We start from the raw sequence: 20,861 nt of genomic DNA on the forward strand, positions 1-20,861 counted from the left end.
GCCATGTCGTGCTTTAAAGGATGCTACCTATGAATTTGAACGGAGCCTGTCCGAACTCACCACGGCTTATGCGGTCTAGGGAGGCGGAGCTTCCAGGGCTGCGAGGACCTTGCCTTCGAAGTAACCAAGGAGGACGCAGCCCGCGAATTTGGACACAGTTAAAAGTGACAAGTTCGTAAACTTGGGGAGCAGTCCCAAATAATGGCAAACCTATAATTGGTAAAGAGGGTACATGATGTCATGGCGGCAGCTGGAGCTTCATCCCAGGATCATCAGCGCCCTCCACAAAGGTGAGCACATTTTTCGATGAAGTTATCTTTGAGAATGCGTGCGTCAGGTTTCCTACATTCAAAAATGAATCGCTCTACATGACACAAGTTTTGGATCCAACGGCACCAACTTCATCTGAAATTTCAAAACAAGTGGTCACGTTACGTAACAATGGATGGATTTTCAAAATAGTTGTCGATTCATTTAGAATTCAATTAATTATGGATTGGACGTCTACCAGCCAGTCCTGCTTTGTAGCTAGTGTGGTAGGACTCGACCCAACTGGTTCTGCTGCTTCCCTACCAGCTGGCGTCCGATCCGTCAGAGACGCCCTGTGCATGTCAGGTCCAGACCTGCAGAGACTCACCTCCCTGTCGGCCTCAGATGCCCGGCGGCTGCTAACAGCCGCCGCTCTGCTCTGCAGGCCCCGCCGCCCGCTACCAGGTGACCTCCGGCCTCGTCCCCAAAGGGTGACGACTCGACTCGCTGACCCAACCGAGTGTTTGCGTGCGCAGTTCTCGTGGCGGATGAGTCCGGGCGCAGACTGAGCCTGGGCTGTCCCGTGTTGGACGGGCTGCTGAGAGGCGGCCTTCCCGTAGGGGCCATCACTGAGCTATCTGGACAGAGTGGCGTCGGGAAGACCCAGCTGGCTCTGCAGCTCTGTCTCTCAGTGCAGTACCCGGTCTGTCATGGCGGGCTGGACTCGGGTCAGTTGCGTTCACCATCTGACCTCAATCGGGCCCGAGCAGAATATTTGGTGCAGAACATAACTACCGTTCCAAATGCTTGTAGGAGCTGTGTTTGTGTGCACAGAAGACGTTTTCCCCAGCAGACGTCTGCAGCAGCTGATCCGAGAACAACCGCGTCTTCGCACTGACGTCCCCCCGGACGTGACCAGCAGCCTTCGCTTCGGCGATGGAGTTTACATCGAGCATGCTGCCGATCTGGTGGGTGTCTTATCCTGATTCGTGGAACGCTGCCACGTGACGACGCTCCCCGCTTTTGTTTGTCCGTCTTCAGGCGTCGCTGCAATCGTGCCTGAAGCGTCGCGTCCGGCTTCTGCTGGCTCGCCGCCTGGTCCGCTTTGTGGCTGTGGATTCGGTGGCGTCTCTCTTCAGGTCCGAGTTCGGGCTCGCCGATTGGCCGGAGAGAAACAAACAGCTGCTGATGCTCTCATCCATGCTGCGCCACTTTTGCCACCAGTTTGATTGTGCTGTGCTCTGCATCAACCAGGTAACGCACACACACACACACACGCGCGCGTTCTCGGCGTTAACGGCAAACAAACGTGCCTTGCAGGTCACCGACATCTTCAACAACTCCGAAGAATTCATGGGGTGAAGTCACACGTACAAGCTAGTGTGGATGTCTTTCAGGTGCACTCACCCATTCGCTTGTTTCCATCAGTCCTTCTTCCTCGAGCGTGTGCCCGGCGTTGGGCTTGGCGTGGGCCAACCAGGTGACGGTTCGATTGATGATGCGCCGTCTTCAGGGCACGGTGACCAAGGGCGAGCAGGGCAGCGCCCTCCGCAGGTTGGACGTGGTGTTCGCACCTCACCTGGCCAGAACCGGGCAGGACGCCGCTGTGTGGAGGGAGGGCGTCCGAGGACTGGAGGCCGCCGCCGAGACGCCCGGCTGATGTTTGCCACCTTTATATATCACAAATACAATTGAGCTGTACTTTTATGCTTGGACTTTTTTACTTTGTGTGACAAAAACTTTGAGTGTGCATTTTAGTTGAAACCTAAGTTGTTTTGGAATACTATCAGATAAAAAGTTGGATCGAGAGTTGACGTCTCAGTTGCTGATTACTGACTCAATGAAGTAGTGATGCTCATTTCTGACTTTTGCTCCTCCGTGTCATGTTTTGTATCTTGGGGTGCATTTCTTCTTCGTCTAGTTTTGTCCTTTATTGGTGACCTTAACAGTAGTAGTAGAACAGTAGCTCCCTCTAGTGTTAAAATTAAACAAGTGCAATGCACCGTCGTTTAAGTCTCTTCCAATTGAGAGGTTCCGCTGGGCGCTTATTTTGAAGGGCCCGCAGGAAGACACGATTATTTCTGGTGAGCGCTCACTTGACAATGATACGCAGTTTTTGACGGACAAACAACCGGACGGACGGACAACCAAGTGGACAGCTTCACGGTGGGCGTGGGCCGTTTATTGCTACAAGATCAAGAAGCAGAAGAACCTTCGCCAAGGTGTGTTGCTCGTTTCGTTTGTGACTTCCGGTAGCGTAAGGATGTTATCGGATAACGGCGGCCAATCGATGGCATCATCCGTTCGATGATTATAAATTCGGAGCAAAAGGTCAAGATGAATCCACTGCAATGACGTCATTAAGAATAAATAAACACCGAGATGGAAGCGTACTCTAATACTTGTTTGTTTATTTATCTAGGCAGCATCATGTCGTCCATTCCTCTGACCGCATTGGCGGTTCTTGTCCTGGCGGTTCCGCTCAACTGTCAAGCCGCCACCGACGGAGCGGTTCGGGACGTGATGGACAGAAGCTTCCTCTTTTCAACGCGTTTGTACCAGGCGCTGGCGAGCCGCACCGACGACAACGTTTTGGTGTCGACGGTATCGGTGTGGCGCGGCCTGGCGGCGCTGCTAGGCGGTACCGGCGGGACAACGCAAGAGGAGCTGCTGGCGGCGCTCGGACTCACCGGATTGGACCCTCAAAACATTCCAGGTTCTTGTCCACATTCAGACTCGCAGGGGGTTCTTGTCCGATGTGTTTATCTGTCCTCGTCCTCAGATGCGCTGTCGACGTTGACGAGCGGGCTCTACCTGAAGCAGGGCGTGGCCGTGTTCGCCGACCCCAGCGCGCAGGCGTCCCCGTCGTTCGCCGACTTTCTGCAAAGCAACTACAGCGGCGACGTGAAGAGCGTGGCCTTTGACCCGCCGCGGGACGCTGCCGACGCCGTCAACGTGTGGGTCCGCCAGCAGATCGGTGATGAGGTTCAGGACGCAGTTGCCGACGTGGACCCCCAGGCAAAGTTGCTCCTCGCCACCGCCGCCTCCTACCAAGGTCAGAAAAATGAACCCAAAATAGATGTTTGCAAAAGTCTCATTTGGATCATCGGAAAACATTTCGACCTGCTCATTCTCCCCCACGCAGCCCAATTCAGCCAAGCGTTCAACGCCAGCGTCACTCAGGTGGAACGCTTCTACGTGGACAACTACCACGTGGTGACGGTCCCCATGATGTTCCGGGCCGACAAGTACTACCTGGCGTACGACCGCTCGCTCAAAGCCGGCGTGCTCAAGCTGCCCATGACGGACGGGGCGGCCGCCTTGGTGGTGCTGCCCGACCAAGACGTGGACATCGGCTCGGTGGAGGAGGCAGTCACCGAGGAGAAGATCCGAGCCTGGATCCGGCAGCTGAAGAAGACGTGAGTTACCTTCACTCACAGCTGCTCAAAGTGCTGCCACTATCGTCTTCTTCACGTTCGCCCGACAGGAAGCTGGAGGTGCAGTTACCACGCTTCTTCTTGGATCGCTCCTACTCTCTGAAGGACGTCCTGGGCTCTCTGGACATGGTCCAAGTCTTCCAGGATGACGCCGACCTCAGCAAGCTGGGGGCCGCTCCAGGGCTCAAATTGTCACAGGTGAGGATGCCGTCCCCGTCCGGGTCCTAACGTGGAAGGCTCCTAACGCCCGCCGTCCGCAGGTTCTTCACAAAGCCGTCGCCGCGATAGATGAGGGCAGCCAAGGAGCCACCTTAGGAGGCGGAGCCAGCGTCTTCTCCACTCCTCCCCCTCGACTGACCATCAACCGACCGTTCCTCTTTTTGGTCTACCATCAGAGCAGCGGCGGCCTGCTCCTGATGGGGCGAGTGCGCGACCCCACCAAGAAATAAGTCCGTCTTCCGGGTCGTCCGCAAAGGTTGAATGGAGGCAACTGGGGGGGGGGGGGCAGGTGGTGGATGCGGTGAAAAGAACAAAGAGGGAGACTCGGCGCCTTCAAATTTCAAAGAGGCCGAAATGTCAACAAACGACACGTTGCCTCCGTTCAAACTTTGCGACTCGACATCCTTTGCGCCGCTGTTATTTAGCAAGTGCAGTACCCAACGTGTCCAGAGGGGCGGCGCTGTCTGCATGCTTTGCACCCTTTCACACTATGCCCGATTGTTTCCTGTTGTCATTACAAATACATACTATTCATTTGTATTTAACAACTCCTGTGTCCTTGTATTCTTTTTTTTTTAATTCAGTATATTTATTCAATTCTCACACACCCAATCAATTTTTTGTATTTAAGCATTCACGTGCAATTTCTGCAGAAATTGTACAATTTCTAGTTTTTCAAATAAATCAATTTTAAATAAAAAATCATTTTAAATAAATCATTTAAATAATATTTTTACTTTTTATGGTCATTATAAAAAGCCTAATTATTTTAAATGATTAATGATTAGAAAGCCTGACCCCGGATCCCGACCCGACATTCGCTTGCTGTTGTCATGCTAAATGTAGGACACCGAAATGTGCTTCAAGTGGCCGTACGGGTCACATGGTGAAAGACGAGAGGCGGCCGCTAAAAAAAGAAAGACGCCGCTCGCAGACGCCACACGACTGGGAAAGGGCGAAGTTGGGTGAGAACTTTTCTTCCCTTCATTTTGTTTACGCTTGTCACACGGTCAAACATGACAGCTGCTTCCAACACGTCTACGCTGCTCTCGTCTCTCACGCGCGAGGTCAAAACATGTCCCGACGTCTCGCCTTGTCTCAGCGCCGTCATGGCGGAACTGGACGATTATTCCGCGTTCGGCGAGCTGAACGACGAAGAGCTGCTGCAGCTCGCCATCCAGCGCAGCCTGGAAGACAAGCTAGCGGGCCAGCCCGAGCAAAAGGTCAACATAGTTCAACCGCTTGTAACCCAGCAGCAAGGCCCCGCCCACTACAGCTCGCCAAACCCGCCCTGCCAAAAGATGCCCGACATGTACGTATTGGCTTCCTGGATCGCATAACCCGGAATGATGAATTCAAACAAAATTCATCTTTTTCTTTCATCCATTGTTTCGAGTTGGCCACCAAAATATGCTCATATCTCAAGGCAGCAGTTTAGCCCCGCCTTTTCTTTGTCAAGCTAATTTGCAGGAATCTGACCACGTAGAGCGCATGACGGCTTACGTGCGGCTGAATGGCTGCTCGGTTTTGGTCCAATCGTCTGGCACCAAGACCTCCGTGCTCTGATTGGCTCTCGTCTGGTGTGTGGCTTGCAGAAAAAACTTTGAGGGCACCGTCAGCCATTTCACCACCGGCGCCGGGAAGAGGATGTTGGCTTTTCGCCAACGGGACGGCACTTTGCTCCACGTGGCGCCAGAACCTCAGGAGTACGTTTGCTCCTGTACCCTAACCGACCCATAACCCTGCACACTAAGCGCTTAGTCCCACACGTAACTTCCGGTCTCTTTCTGCTCCCGCATCCTAACCACTTAAGCACTAATCAGGTCCGATGGGGTCAGAGGTCACGGTGCATCTGTGTCACTCAGGGAGGAGGAGCCTCTGTTTCAAGCCATCCGCGCCGGCGACGTGAGGCGCCTGAAAGTTCTGATAGCATCTTCCGGAACCAACTTGATGTTGCCTAGCAAGCCCGGCTGGCTCGCCATCCATCAGGCGGCGTCTTCCAACCAGGAGGCGTGTCTCCGGGTCCTCCTGTCGGGTAACCGCAAACGCCACATTTAAAAAGCGGACTGAAGTATGTGCCTTCATTTTTGAGTAAAAAAAAAAAATCCACTTAGAAGGAGACATGCTAACATGCTAGCCGGCTAACAACTCTCGTTTGTATTTGTGGGCGGCGACCACCTCAGCCCAACCGGGGATGGTCAACAAGCGCACCCAGTACGCAGAGACGGCGCTGCTGGTGGCGGTGGACAGGGAGCATCTGCCATGCGCTCAACTTCTGCTGGAGAACGGCGCCGACCCCGACGCGGCCAACCGGGATCACGAGACTCCGCTGTACAAAGGTACGCAAAGCGCCGTGCGGCCGCGTGCCCGCCGTTGAGTCGATTGTCGTCTTCAGCCTGCGAGAGGGACAACCCGGCGCTGGTGGCGCTGTTGCTCAATCACGGCGCCGCCGTCAACGCAAAGTGCTACCAGGGCTGGACGGCACTCCACGAGGCCACCAGCCACAACAACGTGGAGATCTGCCAGATGCTCCTGAAGGCCGGAGGCAAACACTGCCCCGTCGATAATTACGGGATGACGCCGTTCTTGATGGCCGCTCAGAGCGGACAGTCGGCTTCCCTTCGTCTCCTGGTCAAGCACGGTAAGTCAGAGCCGCTTGTGGCGACATCAGCTTGACCCTCTTTGACCTCAGGGGCGGACATTAACACCCAAGCCGCCGACGGAGCGACGGCTCTTCACGAAGCCGCTAAGAACGGGCACGGCGACGTCGTGGAGTTCCTGCTTTCGCAGAAAGCCGACGCCAACATAGCGGGGAAAGCCGGACTGCTGCCGCTTCACATCGCCGCCCGCAAAGGGAGCGACAAGTAGGCCCCCCTTCCACGGCCCCCCACGAACGCACGGCTTGGTTGGGACACGCCTTCCTGTTTTCTTTCCCAGCATCGTGTCCATGTTGATCCCAGCCACAAGCAAGGCGAGAGTCCGGCGCACCGGCATCAGCCCGCTCCACGTGGCCGCCGAGCACAACCGCGACCAAGTCCTGGAGACCCTGATCCAGGCCGGTTTCGACATCAACGCCCAGCTGTGCGAAGAGCGCTCCAGGCTGTACGAGGACCGGCGCAGCACGACCCTCTACTTTGCCGTGGCCAACTACAACGTGGACAACGTCCGCATGCTGCTCAACGCCGGCGCCGACCCCAACCTGGACGTGTTCGGGCCGCTGCTGGTGGCGGCCAGGCAAAGTTGCGTCGAGAGCGTCACGCTGCTGGTGGAACACGGCGCCGACATCAACGCCCGCATCGCCACCCACCCCACCACCTTCCCCGCCATCTTCATGTTCGCCATGAAGTACCTCCCCATGTTCAAGTACCTGCTGGACAACGGCGGCGACGCCCTCTCCTGCTTCCACTGCGTCTACGGCAACGGGCCGCACCCGCCGCTCCAAACCGGCAGGTCGCACCCGGGTGACCTGGAACGCCACGAAACACAGCGGCCGACCGGCGGCGTGACAGCAGGTGTCCAGGTGAGCAACTTTTCGTCTTAGTCGACATTTTAGTCCAGCGGTCCAGTAAGTATATTTGCGCTTCCTGCCAGTTCTGCGAAATGATCTCGGCGCCCAGCATCAGTCGGTGGGCGGGGCCGATCATCGACGTGCTGCTCGACTACGTGGGTCACGTGACGCTCTGCTCACGACTCATGGAGCACTTGGACAGCTACGACGACTGGAGCGTCATTAAAGACAAAGCTGGTGAGCCGGCCAAAAAAAATGACCTGGCTCGGCCCACGAGCGCTTTGCGCGCGTTTCAAGACGGGAAAGTTGCAATTAAGACAAGTTGAAGTTACCTTTCGTGGTTTTGTGCGCAGCGTTGCCGCGGCCACTTATGCAGCTTTGTCGCATCCGGATCGTCCAGCTGGTGGGACGGCGGCGCTTGAAGAACTTGGACCTCCCTGGAAGTTTAATCCGCTTTTTGCAGCACCAGGAAGCTTATGTGGACTTGTGAGTCGGTGCACGGGTTTTCTCTTGGGAGAGCCAAAACGGTTCTGCGCGTGACGACAAGAATCCACGAGGATGATGGGCACGGTTGAGGCGTGTTTTCGTTTGCCAGGTGACATACGGCTTGTCATAGCTGTCACGTGACGGCAGCTTGCGTAATGCTAACATAGCAAATAGCATCAAGTGTTGTCTGTCCTTCGAGCAACGACTACTTGACCACCAAGAGTGCAGCAACGCATGTAGACATACAGACAAGACAATATTCTTTATATTTTCTGCTGTGCTGAGAAGCAAGTCCGTCTGTTCTATACTGCCCTCGTGTGGCCAAGGCGCACATTGCAGGATGAGCAGTGTAAAAAAAAAAAAAAAAAGCGGCGTTATTTAGTTTCATCGCTGTATATTTGTATAAATTAGGATATTGCAGAGTGTTGTTTTCCTCAATACAATTTTACTTGCTAACTTTAAAGGATCAGAAGTAAGGAGATCTATGGGAGATCTCAGTAATAGGAAGTGATGTCATCACAATAAACACAATCTTCTTTAAACACAAACTTCCTGCTCGGGGAATCTGATCTTTTATTATTTTTTGGGCCATCCCACCAAAATATACAAAGATTGTAGGAGGCGGGCAAGCAGTGGGCGCTCATCTGGCGTTCTTGTAGAGGGACTTGCGGCGATACTCGGGCAGATGATGGAGGATCCAGGCTGCCGGCGCCAACATGGCCACCGTGAACACCGACATGACCAAAAAGGTTTGCTAGCGGAAAAATAAACACAAGCGTCCACTTGACCATTTGGTGCTCTACTGCATTTTTGCCTGATGTGTCGCCACGGCAACCAACACATTGTTTTTTATTAATTACACACAAATGATTCTATCCTTATGTAACTATGCAGATCATTGAGTGACACATCAGCAGATTGGCGCTTTGGAAATTCCTTACCCCAGCCCCGATGCGCTGCCTGGGGGGTTTGCTGAAGACCCGGGCCACGCTGACCTTCGCCAAAACCTTCTTGGGAGCGCACAGGAAAGTCGCGGCCGCCGTCTTCCTCAGCGCCATGTTCACGCCAGTGCCGCTCGCCCTCGAATCAGTTAGTCTTCACTTGCTGCTTGTATACATCATTAGGGGGGGACGGCGGAAGGGAGGGATGGCGGGGGGGTTTCCGGGTCAACAGAACAGCTGATTACATTTTGTTCACAGAAGAAAAGACCAGACGTGATGGAAACACATTTGAAGGAACACATGGCGCTGTCAACAGCACACGTACACAAACGCACATTTGGGATTTCGCTTTTGTACCGACCTTTTGTGTTTTAAATTCATTTCATTTCAAACTTTAATTTCCTTTCTTAGCCGTCAATACGGACGTCGCTTCCCGTTTGCTGGCACCTTTCCGAGGCAAAAAACGCAGCAAAATCCAAAAAGCGTGGACGGCTTTTATTTGGCAGTGAAAAGGAAGAAGAGAAAATGAGTTGATGTCGTTAAAAAGAGCAAGCACGGGCAAAAGGTCAAAGGGGTCATGCGCAGTGGAAGCGCCCGTCCGCTTGTCTTCTTTTGCGACTTTGCTGCCCCTCAAAGAACTGACGGATGTCCTCGGAGGTGACCACCTAGGACACGGAAGATCCGCGTCAAATGTTACTTTTATCCAAACGAAATGAAATGAAACGCCGGTGCTCACCTTTCCTTCAGAGGCGAATCTTTGCAGGAAGTCCTTCAGCTCGCTTTTCATGTCGTTGTAACCTGCCGGGAAGCACCACACGACGTAAGCCGACCGCTTGGCCGGCACCGGCGGCGCTTTGCGGGCTTTACCGTGGATGATCTCCAGCTGCTGCACGCGGTTCAGGTTGTCCAGCGCCGACATGAGCGGGTCGTGAGCCGGCGCTCTGCCTTCCTCGCGCTTGCCTTTGTTCTCGTAGGCCAGGACCGTGTCCGACTCGTCCGTCAGGAAGGAGAGCCCCGCCTCCGTCAGCCTCACCTGAACACACGGTGTGAGCGCGTACCCTCGCCAACAGGTAGCGGCCCTGCTCGCACCTGACAGGCGTGGCACCGGCACAGCTTGGATCGCCACCCCGAAGGCCAAAAGACAGCTCCGGAGCGGGCCCGCTTGACGCCGGTGGCCTCCAGCTCCTTCAGTTTGCACGTTGGCTCGACCCCGTCTTCCGGACGAGATCGCTTACTGCTCGGCTCGCCGGCCTCGTCCGCAACGGCGTCGGCGCCCTTCTCCTTGGCCGCCTCCGGCTCAAGCGCCTGACCTGGAACTGGATCAGAGGCGCGTTAGCTGGGTCCAATCTTGGAATCCTCAAGGAAAGCGGGCGACGGCGGCAAATTTCAGCCGCGCCACGCACCCGCCAGCTGAGTGGCGTAGCTCCACAGGAACTGGTTTGCGTTCATACACGACTCGCAGATCATCTCCTGCAGCTCCACGCAATCTGGAACTTCGCAGCCCAGGTGCTGAACACGCACAGCAGTTAGTACACGTGTGTAGCAGGCTGTCAGGTCCACAAGATCTTACCCGGCCGTGCAGCCAGTCCTCACACGACACACACTGGATCATTTCGTCCTCAACCTGACAATGAAGCGACCAGAAGTTGTTGGGTTTTTTTTTTTTTGTGTGCAGGCTGCCATGAGTGTCACCTGGTCTTCCGGGTCCGGATACGGCCGGCGGCAAGTGCAGTACTCTCCGAAGAAGTTGTGACTGTATTTATTCAAGCTGTTGACGTCATCCTTGTCCTAGCTCGCGTAACAAACACACCATCAGCATATTGGAGGACGAGCGTGAGAGGGGAGGACGAAAAGCGTTTCGCGACTCACGTGAAAGAGTTTACACGGCGCGTCCGCAAACTTGCCATTTCCGCAGTCACAGCGGAAATTCCTGAACACAACATGGTCCTTCAGTCATCCGCCAAGCGAGGGGCTTTAAGGTTCGGTCACCTTTTGGTGTAGAGCTCAAACAGGTTGTGACCTTCGTGACACTTGTAGGAACACGCCAAACACATGCCAGCTGCTTGTCCTCCTTTCGGGGTGCATGTGCCGCAAGCGTACAGGGCCTGACGCTTCACATAGCCCTGCACACACACACACACACACGCCAAGCTTTTCAAGTAATTGCATCCATATTTCAGGACAAGACTGCATTGCTACACATTACCTGAGGATACGAGCAGTGGTCCGAGTCACTTCCAGCCAACACGGCGGACGCTTCTTCTTCCAGCTCTTCATCTTCCTGCAGGACGTCCACCAGAGAAACAGTCTGCTCCTCTGACATTTTGGCCACCTTGTTTTCGAGTGGAGAATTTGAGAAGGAAAAAAAAAAAAGATGTGACAAATCTAGAAGATGGTCGCACACCACTCTCAAGTCGTTACTACTCTGTCCAACGTTTTGTTGTTCCGTCATCTTGATCACATGCATGTTTACGCTCTGCAAATTGCAATACCAGAATGATCCGAATGACTAAACCTTTGAATATTATATGGATGGAAATAAAGCACCCTAGTCGTAGTTACCATGTCAAGCACTCGATAGTGTACGCGTCGCTAGTTAGTTAGCTTCCCAGTGAACGATCAAGCTGCATGAGCTAAAACGGCCATAAGAGAATATAAAAACGGTCTTACCGATGGAAGTCTAGTGTTAGAAGTAACAGTGAATCAGTGCGACAAAACAATCGCTCATTTGTCCTGCGAGATTCGCACACGGAGGAAATGTGCTGTCCGATAGTGTTGGTTCGTGAGTGAACGATTCGTTCAAGGGAACGAATTTCTTTTCAGTGAACGAATCACTTCCTAAAGTTATTTTTTCAGTTCATATGACTTCAACCAGTAGGTGTCGGGAATGCGCATTGAAGCTGGTGCCGGTACACGATATGAAGTAAATTACGGGATTTTTTTTTTACCTCGTCTAATACGTATCAAGCATACGAGCTGGTGTTTTAGAACCGTTTGAACGAATCTTTTGAGTGAACTGATTCAGTTCACTTAAAAGAATTGGAATGCACATCACTCCACCATAGACATTACTTGTAGCTAGAATAAGGTTTCACGACGTACGCCATGTTGGATGTCTCAATGTTACTTTGTAAGCCCGTAGAGGCAAAAATGTTTACGTTCATGTGCTGCAGGCCTGTATGGTGATACTATGAATGTGGTGCTGAATACAAAATTGAAATTCTAAATGCGTATCAAACATGCTGTCTGAGAGTCGCTCGGGCATGGTTTGTGTATATTTGACGTCTATGATATGCCGAGTTCCGGTAACAACATCCGGTTTACTTCCGCAATTTAATAAATATAATATTTAATATAAATATAAATGTTTGTTTACAGATGATAATAGTGCGGGCAATTAGTATATATTGAATTTAGAACGCGTTATAAATATGAAACGGGGCGTGAAATTTTATTTTGTGAACTTTACAAATACCGTACGATGCGTGATGACGTAGTCAAAATGGCAGCTACCGCAATTACAGCAGAGCTGAAATTCAGAGACGGTCGAGCTCCGAAAGTGGAGCAAATAAACGTCCCAGTCGAGAACACGCTCCCGTCTTTAATCACAGGGCTTCACAAAATGAGCGAGAACGTCTCACGGATTCTCAGCGAGCTCGTAGACAAGGAAAAAGTCGCTGCAGGCTGCGCAGCTGGTAAGCACCCAGAACGCAAACTGCTCCAACGCAAAATAACAATAAGGCTCCAAAATGATTGTGCATTTGGGGAATGTTTGGCCGGATTGATCGATTAACCTGCAGATAATAATTTTCATGCACGTTGTTCAATTGTCGCTCTGCTGCAGATGACGAAGAAGCCTGCGAAGACGACGACAGCGACGATGAAGGCGAAAAAGAACCCAAGTCGGAGCCTCACCCGCCTGCGAAAAGATCCAAAACGTGATGAGTCCAACAGAGCATCATGTAATTTCCAACACCATAGAGATAACTTTTTTTTTACACTAAAAGGGTCAATAAAAACTTGAAACAATACATTTCCTTTATTGTACATGTTTGTTTTTTTATTATTATTTTCCAATATAATTCGACCGCGTCTTAACTAAACTAAAAATGCAAAACCCTGTTTTCCATTGACTAGTTTGGCGAGAGGATGCTGAGGAGGACAAAATTGACATGACCGACACGGATGCGGGATGGATGGATGGAGGGAGGGAGGGGGCGGGGCCTGTTATCATGTGTGCCAGATGGTTAAACAATTACAGCCTTGATGATGAGGTGAAAGGGCAAGTGGGGCCTAATGGAGGTTGTTAAGACATCATGATGAAATGGAATGACCTTGTTTTTCTGCTCAAATGTCATGAGCAACTCCATTTTTTGTGTAAAACGCTCCATTGGCAGTATACCCTCACGTATTTGAGAATTTCTCTGGGTTTAAAGATATCTCTACATTTATGCCCTTTTTGAATGAATGATGTCACCTTTCAAGCCAGCATCTTGCTAACGTTGGAAGTCTTCCCAATCGAGTTAAAACGGGAACACGAAAAGCTGAAGGCTTCCTAATGGAACTCCTGATTTGGACACTAACGACCCGTGACATGAGAACATCGGCGGGACTCTGAAGGCTTCGGACCTCGGCGCCGTTTCGCGCTCCGACGCCGAGCGGCGATGGAACGGCTCCGCCCCCAGAGGGGCGGCGTCTTGCCCGCGTGACATCACTGCGGCGAGCCCGTCGCCTCATCAAACCTAAAGGCGGTCTGTCGTTTGGCGCTGCCGATGCGCTCGGGCAGTTCTGGGAAAGTGATGGGGGGGGCGCCGGCTTATTTTGATGTTAACACCGTAATAACAGGGAAATAACGCGCTAGGGGCGGGACACTTTTGGCTACCGCGGGGTCCCGCCAGTGATAATGGGAGGTGGGGGAGACGACTGGGATCTTATCAGCGTTTTGCAGAGGGTCGCCTGACTTTGATTGGACAAAGACGCCAGCTTTATCAGCGAAAGCCACGCGCCACAGCAGATCTGCCACCAAAAACCCTTTCAATGGTCCTCGGCAAAGGGCAAAAACCTGGACCAGGACATAGAGCCAGCGTCCCGTGAAGGGGATCCGGAAGTTGGCCGGACATCGGTGACCTTCAGGTGAGACAGTTAGTGCTTCTACGAAGCCGTCCAGGATTTAAGCGTGTGTGGTTGCCAGGGCGACGGAAGACGGGGAATCGGCACTGGGAGAGCGTCGCAGTGGCGTCCAGGTGAGACGGAGGCAGATTGCACATTTGAGAGGGGGGGGGGGGGCTCCCGAGGGACACTGCGCATCTAAATGCTCATGATGGGGTCTTGGGGATGGAGCAAAAGCGGGACAAAAAAAAAAAGCTTAACTGTAGACAGCATTTTGTTCTCTTGTGTTTGCTCTTCCAAAATTGACAAAACACTCTTGTCCAACACTCTAGATTTTCTTCCACTTTGATTTGTTCTTAGGCCTTCTGATCTTCTCGACGCTCTTACCTTCTCTTACTTCAGGACTGGTAGCGATGCTTTCGGCCGCCGCGCAGATCCTGGCGTTCGTCCTGGCGCTGCTGGGCACGCTGGGCGCCACGGTGGCCACGCTGCTTCCCAACTGGCAGGTGAGCATCAGGGTGTGGTCCAGCATGGTGGCCCCCATGTGGCACACGCGGGGGCTGTGGATGGACTGCGTCTGGTACGGGGCGGGCGTCTTCAGCTGCACCACCAACAAGTCCCCGCCGCTGGCGCTGCCCCCTTACCTGCAGACCACCCGGGCCGCCATGGTCCTGTCCTGCGTGCTGGCCGCCTTCGGTCTGTGCTTGGCCTCTCTTGGGCTCCGCTGCACCCGTTGGGGAGGCGGCCAACGAGCCAAGGGGCGCACGGCCGTGACGGCGGGGGGCTGCTTCGTCCTGGCCGCCGCCTTGTGCCTGGGCCCCGCGTCCTGGTTCACGTCCGAGGTCGTGGCCGCCTTCATGAGCGCCCGGCAAGCCGACGGTAGCAAATACCAGCCCGGCGGGGCGCTCTGCGTCACCTTCGTCTCCGCCGGCTTCCTCTTGGCGGCAGGCGTCATCTTTTGCTTGTCCTGTCCGGGGTCGGCCTCGCAGGACTACCCGACCCCCACGGAGATGGCGCCGACCCGGGCGGAGAGGTGGCGTCCGCAAAGGGTCGGCAGGGAAAAATCTCCCGTCGCCTCCGAGCGGGATGTGAAGGACAGTTACAGCCGGCAGGAATACGTCTGACCTTCTCGCCTTCATGTGACTGAGAAGAGAAGAAGGTATTCTAGTAACCAAAGCCATCCTGATCCGGCGAGCCTGCATGCCGACTCCGCTCCATCTTTTCCCGGCGGCCCAGCGGGGCACCAGCGAGGCAGCGCAGCGTGGAGGACCATAATCATGCTCTTAGCTTTCCATTATCTCCACGATGCGCCTCGGTGCACACACGCATGCACATGCGCAGCTGTATGAAGTCATTGAATGTAATGGCGAATGTCTTCTGACCTGCTCTGGGCCTCAATCACTTTGTCTTAAAACGTGCTTTACCTCTGAAAAGGTCAAGTCCTAAAGATGCGACGTCTTTTAAGAACCTTTACCAACACAACCCTTATGCAAATTTCATATTTCCTTAATTGCTTTTGTAATCAATTCATTTCATATTCACCCAACAGATTGTCATTTTATAACGACAGCACAACTGGGCCTGCAGTTTCACTTAATTGTTGAATAAAATCAAATCAATTCCTAGCTCAGCAGTATTTTTCGGTCTTTTCGATGGATTGCAATGGCCACACTAGACAACGTCATCAAAGCATCGTTTTAATGTTTTTCTCATTTTACATCATTTAAAAGATTGTGCAGAGGGGAGCGACGGCGAGTGATTATTTGTTGTTAAAAAAATGTTTTTGGTGCAAATAGCAAGTGCAGTTAGCCGGCGGACATCCAGACAGGAAGTGGTGCTTTGCCCACCTCGCCGTGATGACGTCACATCAGTCGGGCGTCCATCAGCGACAGGTCGCCTGTCACTTGCAGTCGCGTTATGCTCGTCAGGCGCTGAACTCGGTATTTGTAGTCCAGCTGGTGGACGCCGTTGACGGCCACGCGGAACGAGTCCACGTCGCAGCGGATGATGATCTGAAAAAAAAACAAGACGGCGGGTGTCAACAAGACGGCGGGTGTCAACAACACGGCGGTCGTTGATCGTGTCGTGATTTTGGGACCTCAAAGTAGAGTCCCGGTCCGAAGGGGAAAACATCCGCTTGGTGCTCCTCTTTGCCCCAGCAACCGGACAGGAAGGAGTTGAGCACGATCATCTTCTTTTTGAAGCGAGGGTTGAGGTGCAGCGCCCTGTCGTCTCCGTCGCCCACGTACAGGTTGATGGCAAACCTGGAAAGATGCGTTGTCGTGGTCACGGCCTTCATGGAAAGGGGGGGGCCGAGTACCTCTCTGCCCCTTGATTGGCGTGTCCTCGGATGACGATGCTGCTGCCCACACGGAGACCGCCAGCCAGCTCGCTTTGGAACCCGCCGCGCTGCACGACATTTCAGAATCAAAATAATTCATAGTTGATATGTTATTGTTGAACGCCAAATTGTGGAGAATAACAAACCGGATCAGCTGACATGACGAGCATGTGCGCACTTGCGATGTCATCGGGCACTTCGTCGGTCGGCGAGGCGCCAGCGGACGATGAAGCCGTCTTCTGCGAAACGAAACACGCCCAGCATCAAGGCGGCGTCACGTGACTTCCTCTCGGGGACAAAGAGCCGGCCGGGCGCTCACAGATTGCGGTAGAACGGCAGCCACGTCGACGTGGACCTTTCCCGAGACGGCCAGGGTGTTGACCCGCTCCGGCGACAGTCGATGTTTGTAGTCCAACAGGTGAGCGCCGTTGACCGCCACCTGAAAGTCACAGCGCTCCTCTTTACAGCCGACCGATGGGACGACAAGCGGCTCGCTCGCTCACCTTGAAGACGTCGTCGAGGGCCAGCAACAGCAGCTCAAAGCGGGCGCCCTTGGCAAAGGGCATGCGCTGAAAGATCTCCTCGCTGCCCCAGTGACCCCGCTCCAGCGTGTTACACACCACCTGACCTTTGCTCACGCGCGGGTTCAAATGGAAGATGACGTCGGCGCGCGGCTGGATGCTGCTGCCGCACGTCAGGTCCACCTGGAACCTGCCGAGATGTTATGATCGCACCGTTGAGGAAAATTGGGGAGATGTCTTGCAGCCCGATGTTGAAGGAGGCGGAACCAACCTGTCTGCGTCAGAAGGTAGCGATCCCTGGATGAGGATCATCTCGCCACGAAGGAGTCCACCTCGGATGGTCCACGAGAACGGGATCGCCTGTGGGGTGGGTGGATGATGACGTCAGCGAAGCAAAAACGATCGCTTAAAAAATTCGAAAGGAAATCCAAACAAGTTTTTCTGGCTGTTTAAACGTGTGCCTAGTTGGGTGTGTCGCAACGGCAAAGTGAGAAAAGTGACAAAAACAAATTAATTAGCAAGATTGTGGACGCGGTTTAAGTTAAAAAAAAATAAAAAAAAGTCAAGCTCGAAACAAGGAAAAACTCACCGGCTTGACAAACGTTTGCCTGCTTTCATTAAGCGACATTTTCCTTCTTGCATGTCGCAACGGCCGAACTTTGTATTTCCGTCTACGTCACGGCGGTCACGTGATTCGAACTCGAGACTCATCTGTCACGTGACTTGTGTTTACAGCGACCCCAATGTTATTCAAAACTTTTGTTTCGACGACACACTATTATACTCTATTTAACTAAAGCGGGAAAAATATTTTTATTTATTTTTTCGTGTTTACAACTTCATAGCCGTTTCTTGTGAAAAGATTATTTTTTATGAAAAAAAAAAAGTAAAAATTGTTCAAGTCAACTCCAAACCGAAATCTGGTTTTAATAGTTATAATATAAAAACATGAGAATGTAAAATACGCAGTTTTAGTGTAATTACACCAACCAACCCCAAAATCTTGTAGGCTCGGTCAGCCCTTCATAAATCCCCATAGCATTGTCACAAAAATCTGGTTTAATATTAACACACCCTTACAAATAGGGTGTTTAAGACACATTTACAAATCATTAAAATAAACAAAATAATTCTTAAAAACAAATTTGCAGCAAATGTACAGACGAGTCTTGTGCGCTCTGAACAGCTGCTGATGGAAACGACCGTGCGGGGTCTCCATGGCGACCACAGGCAACTTTTAAAAGTCAGCCTCCAGCGTGAAAGTGTTGTCAGTGTTGTCCGCCATGACGCCCATCCTCTGGTACTCGCCGACGCGCTTCTCAAAGAAGTTGGTCTTGCCTTCCAAGGAGATGTTCTCCATGAAGTCAAACGGGTTCTCCACGCAGAACAGCTGCACAAAGCCACAAACGCACATGAGACAAACGGACAAAGCAATGGAAGTGTTTGACCGGGTCCGGCGACCGTTCAGTCGAGCGTCTATATCGCATCGCCGACCGTCCGCCGCCGGGCCACACGCCCCGCGACGTAACATGGGCGGCGACGCTCAGCCCCCATTATCGGCTGAGGTCCGTACCCCTGCGCGTCTCATCACGACGGCCGCTCTCAATCCCCAAGTGACCCCCTTGCCCGACGGCTTACCTTGGAGAAGCCGAGCTCCATCATAAGGCGGTCGGCCACAAACTCGATGTAGCGCTTCATTAGCTCGCAGTTCATCCCGATCAACTTGACGGGTAAAGCCTGCGTCAGGAATTCCTGAAACGCCAAGAGGAACGTCAGATGGCCCGAGATGGATGGACGGACGTGCGGGCGGTCGGCGCTCACCTGCTCGATCTCCACTGCGTTTTTAATGATGGACGTGACCGTTTCCACGGACGGCTTGTCGACGAGGTGCTTGAACATCAGACAGGCAAAGTCGCAGTGGAGACCCTGAAAGCGTATTCGCTTGTTAAAAGCACACTCGAGGGAAAAAGATGGATAACAACAGACTGACCTCGTCTCTGCTGATGAGCTCGTTGGAGAAGGTGAGTCCGGGCATCAGGCCGCGCTTCTTTAGCCAGAAAATGGCGGCAAACGAGCCGGAGAAGAAGATGCCTTCCACGGCAGCGAAAGCAACCACGCGCTCTCCTAAAATCAGAATGGATGCAAATCAGTGGTCAGCAGACAAGGTGGCGGGCGGGCGGGCGCCCGCTCTTTACCGTAGTTGGCGTTCTTGTTGCCGATCCAGTTGAGTGCCCAGTCGGCCTTCTTCTTGACGCACGGCATGGTTTCGATGGCGTTGAACAGGTATTCCCTAAGGGGTTCAAACACCACGTTAGAGCAACTGCTACCGTCACGTCATTGCTACAATCAACTGACCTGTCTTTGGGGTCTTTAATGTAGGTGTCAATGAGGAGGCTGTACATCTCCGAGTGGATGTTCTCCATGGCAATTTGGAAGCCGTAGAAGCAGCGCGCCTCCGTCACCTGAACTTCCTGCATGAAGCGCTCGACCTGGTGGACGAACGGCACCACCGCACGTCACCGTCAAGCTCATCCACACTTGCTCTCGGAAAAAAATCGCCCGGCGTCTTACCAGGTTCTCGTTGACGATGCCGTCGCTTGCCGCAAAGAAGGCCAACACGTGAGAGATGAAAAACTTTTCGTCTTCCTTCAGAAGTTCCCAGTCCTGCATGTCCTTGGACAGATCCACCTAGGTGCACGCACACATTAGCACACAACACATCCCGACAGGTGAGGGCGTGGTTGGGTGCGGACCTCCTCGGCGGTCCAAAAGGACGCCTCCGCCTTCTTGTACATGCGCCAGATGTCGTGGTACTGGATGGGGAAAATGACAAATCGACGGGGGTTGTCCTTCAGCAGAGGCTCCACTCGGTCACCACTGTTCTTCTTCACGCCTTTGAGCTGCAACACAAATGAGATTTAAAACGGGTTATAGGATGTACTGCTAACTATTCCCGACTTTAATTTGCTGACGAATGTGAGCCACCATTTTAGCTTGAAGCAGCTACAGCTCGCTCCACCGGTTTTGGCGCCCAACACAGTCAACAATGAAGCGTTTACCAAGTTAAAACACGATAAGGCACACCCGGGTCTAATTTTCATAAATATGCCGGTGAAACAACTCGTGAGTAGCCATGTTGGCTAACCCGTGACGTCACTTACCGGCGTCTCGACGAAGATTTTGCGCGCGGTTTTGGACGCCAAGATGCGCGCCGTGTTCAAGCTTGGAGGCTGCCAGACAAAAGGGGACTTGAGCATTCACTTCTTAAAAGCTTTAGGGGATTTCTCTCTTGCCGATTGCTCACCGTATTTTCTTTGTCCAGCGACATCTTGTTGACGTCAGCGGTCAGCTTGTTCTCCTTGAAGGCGGAAAGGGGCGAGCGAGCAGACTGCATTTTCACGCGGAGAACAAAGGACAATTTTAATGGAGCTCAACTCAGACAGAAGTCACGAAGACGCGAAGCGAGCTGGCGACTGACTGAATGTTGGCGGGTTGCTGGGCTTTTTGTTAAAACCTTGGCGCCCGGATGCGCTGCGGACCAATGGGAGGGCGGCTTTGGGCGTGATGCTACAGAGAGACCAATCAGAATGTACTTTCCTCATTCCGCGGGAAGTTACAAAAGGTCTTACAAACCTTCGCCAGTATTTTGTTACATCAAATTCAACGGCGATTGTAATTCTAAAAGACACACTTAAACCTTCAAACGGAAACTCAATAGTTTTTTTTTTGCACTATTTTTTTATCTAATATTTTTTTTATCTCCACTGTATATTGCCAGTATTTTGTATACACTGTCCATATTTTTTTTAATTATATATACCTTCTACTTCTTAAAATCTTTACCCCCTTCCCCGCATGCGTGTGTGTGTGTGTATATGTTAAGTGTACTGCTGCTAACACAGGAGTTTCCCCATTGAGGGAATAATAAAGGATTATCTTATCTTATCTTATCTTATCTTATCTTCCACGTTTAGGTTTGATCTCAAATTTATGATGCATGAGATGAGCTCTTAAAACGTTGATATCGTGAAAGGACGAAACAAAAACAGC

The 20,861-nt window shown here is 52.5% G+C and overlaps 8 protein-coding genes and 2 long non-coding RNA genes across 17 annotated transcripts; 6 read left to right on the forward strand and 4 right to left on the reverse strand.

The window, feature by feature from the left end:
* Positions 1-24: 24 nt before the first annotated feature.
* xrcc3 (X-ray repair complementing defective repair in Chinese hamster cells 3) lies at positions 25-2,058 on the forward strand. Of its 3 annotated transcripts, none has more exons than XM_061270929.1 (7): positions 25-290; positions 577-714; positions 786-977; positions 1,084-1,217; positions 1,291-1,503; positions 1,570-1,607; positions 1,678-2,058. In XM_061270929.1, exons 1-7 carry the CDS (start codon positions 233-235, stop codon positions 1,907-1,909), a joined length of 1,005 nt encoding a protein of 334 aa, XP_061126913.1. In that variant the 5' UTR covers positions 25-232; the 3' UTR covers positions 1,910-2,058. The 3 variants fall into 3 exon arrangements, with proteins under 3 accessions (XP_061126913.1, XP_061126914.1, XP_061126912.1); XM_061270930.1 differs by having other exon boundaries at positions 26-290; positions 695-714; positions 1,063-1,217; XM_061270928.1 differs by having other exon boundaries at positions 34-290; positions 1,063-1,217.
* A 253-nt stretch (positions 2,059-2,311) lies between these two features.
* serpina10a (serpin peptidase inhibitor, clade A (alpha-1 antiproteinase, antitrypsin), member 10a) lies at positions 2,312-4,453 on the forward strand. The gene is made up of 6 exons (XM_061270921.1): positions 2,312-2,471; positions 2,672-2,965; positions 3,032-3,304; positions 3,395-3,668; positions 3,737-3,884; positions 3,947-4,453. The coding sequence occupies exons 2-6, from the start codon at positions 2,680-2,682 to the stop codon at positions 4,133-4,135; spliced, it is 1,170 nt and encodes a 389-aa protein (XP_061126905.1). The 5' UTR covers positions 2,312-2,471; positions 2,672-2,679; the 3' UTR covers positions 4,136-4,453.
* Positions 4,454-4,720: 267 nt separating this feature from the next.
* Positions 4,721-8,447, forward strand: LOC133146842 (ankyrin repeat and SOCS box protein 2-like). Of its 2 annotated transcripts, XM_061270911.1 has the most exons (10): positions 4,721-4,870; positions 5,008-5,217; positions 5,501-5,611; positions 5,771-5,940; positions 6,089-6,244; positions 6,301-6,546; positions 6,598-6,769; positions 6,843-7,425; positions 7,497-7,650; positions 7,767-8,447. In XM_061270911.1, the coding sequence occupies exons 1-10, from the start codon at positions 4,761-4,763 to the stop codon at positions 7,901-7,903; spliced, it is 2,049 nt and encodes a 682-aa protein (XP_061126895.1). In that variant the 5' UTR covers positions 4,721-4,760; the 3' UTR covers positions 7,904-8,447. The 2 variants fall into 2 exon arrangements, with proteins under 2 accessions (XP_061126895.1, XP_061126896.1); XM_061270912.1 differs by lacking the exon at positions 5,501-5,611.
* Position 8,448: 1 nt separating this feature from the next.
* Positions 8,449-8,976, reverse strand: si:dkey-85n7.8 (COX8 domain-containing protein). The gene is made up of 2 exons (XM_061270944.1): positions 8,841-8,976; positions 8,449-8,653 (listed from the first exon to the last, which is right to left on the reverse strand). The coding sequence occupies exons 1-2, from the start codon at positions 8,955-8,957 to the stop codon at positions 8,540-8,542; spliced, it is 231 nt and encodes a 76-aa protein (XP_061126928.1). The 5' UTR covers positions 8,958-8,976; the 3' UTR covers positions 8,449-8,539.
* Positions 8,977-9,316: 340 nt separating this feature from the next.
* Positions 9,317-11,172, reverse strand: ubr7 (ubiquitin protein ligase E3 component n-recognin 7). Its single transcript, XM_061270924.1, has 10 exons — positions 11,047-11,172; positions 10,830-10,963; positions 10,710-10,770; positions 10,533-10,628; positions 10,411-10,464; positions 10,244-10,349; positions 9,930-10,156; positions 9,708-9,873; positions 9,577-9,638; positions 9,317-9,505 (listed from the first exon to the last, which is right to left on the reverse strand). The coding sequence occupies exons 1-10, from the start codon at positions 11,161-11,163 to the stop codon at positions 9,416-9,418; spliced, it is 1,113 nt and encodes a 370-aa protein (XP_061126908.1). The 5' UTR covers positions 11,164-11,172; the 3' UTR covers positions 9,317-9,415.
* LOC133146868 (uncharacterized) lies at positions 10,344-11,397 on the forward strand. Its single transcript, XR_009711441.1, has 2 exons — positions 10,344-10,819; positions 11,021-11,397. It is a non-coding gene; the product is annotated as an uncharacterized LOC133146868 (long non-coding RNA).
* Positions 11,398-12,212: 815 nt separating this feature from the next.
* Positions 12,213-12,871, forward strand: LOC133146866 (uncharacterized). Its single transcript, XR_009711440.1, has 2 exons — positions 12,213-12,535; positions 12,685-12,871. It is a non-coding gene; the product is annotated as an uncharacterized LOC133146866 (long non-coding RNA).
* On the reverse strand, positions 12,427-17,546 carry LOC133146856 (galectin-8-like). Of its 4 annotated transcripts, XR_009711439.1 has the most exons (11): positions 17,401-17,546; positions 17,083-17,171; positions 16,794-17,001; positions 16,610-16,729; positions 16,437-16,529; positions 16,270-16,358; positions 16,048-16,213; positions 15,797-15,961; positions 14,594-15,092; positions 14,337-14,526; positions 12,427-12,759 (listed from the first exon to the last, which is right to left on the reverse strand). XR_009711439.1 is itself a non-coding variant. In XM_061270935.1 (8 exons), exons 1-8 carry the CDS (start codon positions 17,437-17,439, stop codon positions 15,812-15,814), a joined length of 951 nt encoding a protein of 316 aa, XP_061126919.1. In that variant the 5' UTR covers positions 17,440-17,546; the 3' UTR covers positions 15,634-15,811. The 4 variants fall into 4 exon arrangements, 2 of the variants coding, with proteins under 2 accessions (XP_061126919.1, XP_061126918.1); XR_009711438.1 differs by having other exon boundaries at positions 14,337-15,092; XM_061270935.1 differs by lacking the exons at positions 12,427-12,759; positions 14,337-14,526; positions 14,594-15,092 and having other exon boundaries at positions 15,634-15,961; positions 16,437-16,526.
* Positions 14,363-15,073, forward strand: LOC133146859 (claudin-20-like). The gene has a single exon (XM_061270937.1). It carries the CDS (start codon positions 14,363-14,365, stop codon positions 15,071-15,073), a length of 711 nt encoding a protein of 236 aa, XP_061126921.1.
* Positions 17,547-17,852: 306 nt separating the features above from the next.
* LOC133146849 (ribonucleoside-diphosphate reductase subunit M2) lies at positions 17,853-20,330 on the reverse strand. 2 transcript variants are annotated; one of them, XM_061270922.1, is made up of 10 exons: positions 20,116-20,330; positions 19,973-20,041; positions 19,565-19,711; positions 19,383-19,499; positions 19,167-19,300; positions 19,007-19,101; positions 18,802-18,935; positions 18,633-18,737; positions 18,450-18,563; positions 17,853-18,201 (listed from the first exon to the last, which is right to left on the reverse strand). In XM_061270922.1, exons 1-10 carry the CDS (start codon positions 20,203-20,205, stop codon positions 18,049-18,051), a joined length of 1,158 nt encoding a protein of 385 aa, XP_061126906.1. In that variant the 5' UTR covers positions 20,206-20,330; the 3' UTR covers positions 17,853-18,048. The 2 variants fall into 2 exon arrangements, with proteins under 2 accessions (XP_061126906.1, XP_061126907.1); XM_061270923.1 differs by lacking the exons at positions 19,973-20,041; positions 20,116-20,330 and adding an exon at positions 19,797-19,965.
* Between the last annotated feature and the right edge of the window lie 531 nt (positions 20,331-20,861).

Source organism: Syngnathus typhle, linkage group LG22 (genome assembly GCF_033458585.1).
Source record: "Syngnathus typhle isolate RoL2023-S1 ecotype Sweden linkage group LG22, RoL_Styp_1.0, whole genome shotgun sequence".
In the NCBI taxonomy this organism is placed as follows: Eukaryota; Metazoa; Chordata; class Actinopteri; order Syngnathiformes; family Syngnathidae; genus Syngnathus; species Syngnathus typhle.

What these genes read in the sequence shown, in the direction of transcription:
- xrcc3 (XM_061270928.1), top strand. Translation starts at nt 233, where the DNA reads ATGATGTCATGGCGGCAGCTGGAGCTTCATCCCAGGATCATCAGCGCC. An exon ending in GCCCCGCCGCCCGCTACCAG is followed by an intron (nt 715 to 785) that starts GTGACCTCCGGC and finishes TTGCGTGCGCAG; the next exon opens with TTCTCGTGGCGGATGAGTCC. An exon ending in AACTCCGAAGAATTCATGGG is followed by an intron (nt 1,608 to 1,677) that starts GTGAAGTCACAC and finishes TGTTTCCATCAG; the next exon opens with TCCTTCTTCCTCGAGCGTGT.
- serpina10a (XM_061270921.1), top strand. Translation starts at nt 2,680, where the DNA reads ATGTCGTCCATTCCTCTGACCGCATTGGCGGTTCTTGTCCTGGCGGTT. An exon ending in CACCGCCGCCTCCTACCAAG is followed by an intron (nt 3,305 to 3,394) that starts GTCAGAAAAATG and finishes TCCCCCACGCAG; the next exon opens with CCCAATTCAGCCAAGCGTTC. An exon ending in ATCCGGCAGCTGAAGAAGAC is followed by an intron (nt 3,669 to 3,736) that starts GTGAGTTACCTT and finishes TTCGCCCGACAG; the next exon opens with GAAGCTGGAGGTGCAGTTAC.
- LOC133146842 (XM_061270911.1), top strand. Translation starts at nt 4,761, where the DNA reads ATGTGCTTCAAGTGGCCGTACGGGTCACATGGTGAAAGACGAGAGGCG. An exon ending in TGCCAAAAGATGCCCGACAT is followed by an intron (nt 5,218 to 5,500) that starts GTACGTATTGGC and finishes TGTGGCTTGCAG; the next exon opens with AAAAAACTTTGAGGGCACCG. An exon ending in GCGTGACAGCAGGTGTCCAG is followed by an intron (nt 7,426 to 7,496) that starts GTGAGCAACTTT and finishes GCTTCCTGCCAG; the next exon opens with TTCTGCGAAATGATCTCGGC.
- si:dkey-85n7.8 (XM_061270944.1), bottom strand. Translation starts at nt 8,957, where the DNA reads ATGGCGCTGAGGAAGACGGCGGCCGCGACTTTCCTGTGCGCTCCCAAG. An exon ending in GGCAGCGCATCGGGGCTGGG is followed by an intron (nt 8,654 to 8,840) that starts GTAAGGAATTTC and finishes TTTTTCCGCTAG; the next exon opens with CAAACCTTTTTGGTCATGTC.
- ubr7 (XM_061270924.1), bottom strand. Translation starts at nt 11,163, where the DNA reads ATGTCAGAGGAGCAGACTGTTTCTCTGGTGGACGTCCTGCAGGAAGAT. An exon ending in GCAGCTGGAGATCATCCACG is followed by an intron (nt 9,639 to 9,707) that starts GTAAAGCCCGCA and finishes GCTTCCCGGCAG; the next exon opens with GTTACAACGACATGAAAAGC. An exon ending in GATTCGCCTCTGAAGGAAAG is followed by an intron (nt 9,506 to 9,576) that starts GTGAGCACCGGC and finishes TCCGTGTCCTAG; the next exon opens with GTGGTCACCTCCGAGGACAT.
- LOC133146859 (XM_061270937.1), top strand. Translation starts at nt 14,363, where the DNA reads ATGCTTTCGGCCGCCGCGCAGATCCTGGCGTTCGTCCTGGCGCTGCTG.
- LOC133146856 (XM_061270934.1), bottom strand. Translation starts at nt 17,439, where the DNA reads ATGTCGCTTAATGAAAGCAGGCAAACGTTTGTCAAGCCG. An exon ending in CCCTCGACGACGTCTTCAAG is followed by an intron (nt 16,730 to 16,793) that starts GTGAGCGAGCGA and finishes TGTGACTTTCAG; the next exon opens with GTGGCGGTCAACGGCGCTCA. An exon ending in CTGCCGTTCTACCGCAATCT is followed by an intron (nt 16,530 to 16,609) that starts GTGAGCGCCCGG and finishes TTCGTTTCGCAG; the next exon opens with AAGACGGCTTCATCGTCCGC.
- LOC133146849 (XM_061270922.1), bottom strand. Translation starts at nt 20,205, where the DNA reads ATGCAGTCTGCTCGCTCGCCCCTTTCCGCCTTCAAGGAGAACAAGCTG. An exon ending in CAACAAGAACGCCAACTACG is followed by an intron (nt 18,936 to 19,006) that starts GTAAAGAGCGGG and finishes TTCTGATTTTAG; the next exon opens with GAGAGCGCGTGGTTGCTTTC. An exon ending in AGCTCATCAGCAGAGACGAG is followed by an intron (nt 18,738 to 18,801) that starts GTCAGTCTGTTG and finishes ATACGCTTTCAG; the next exon opens with GGTCTCCACTGCGACTTTGC.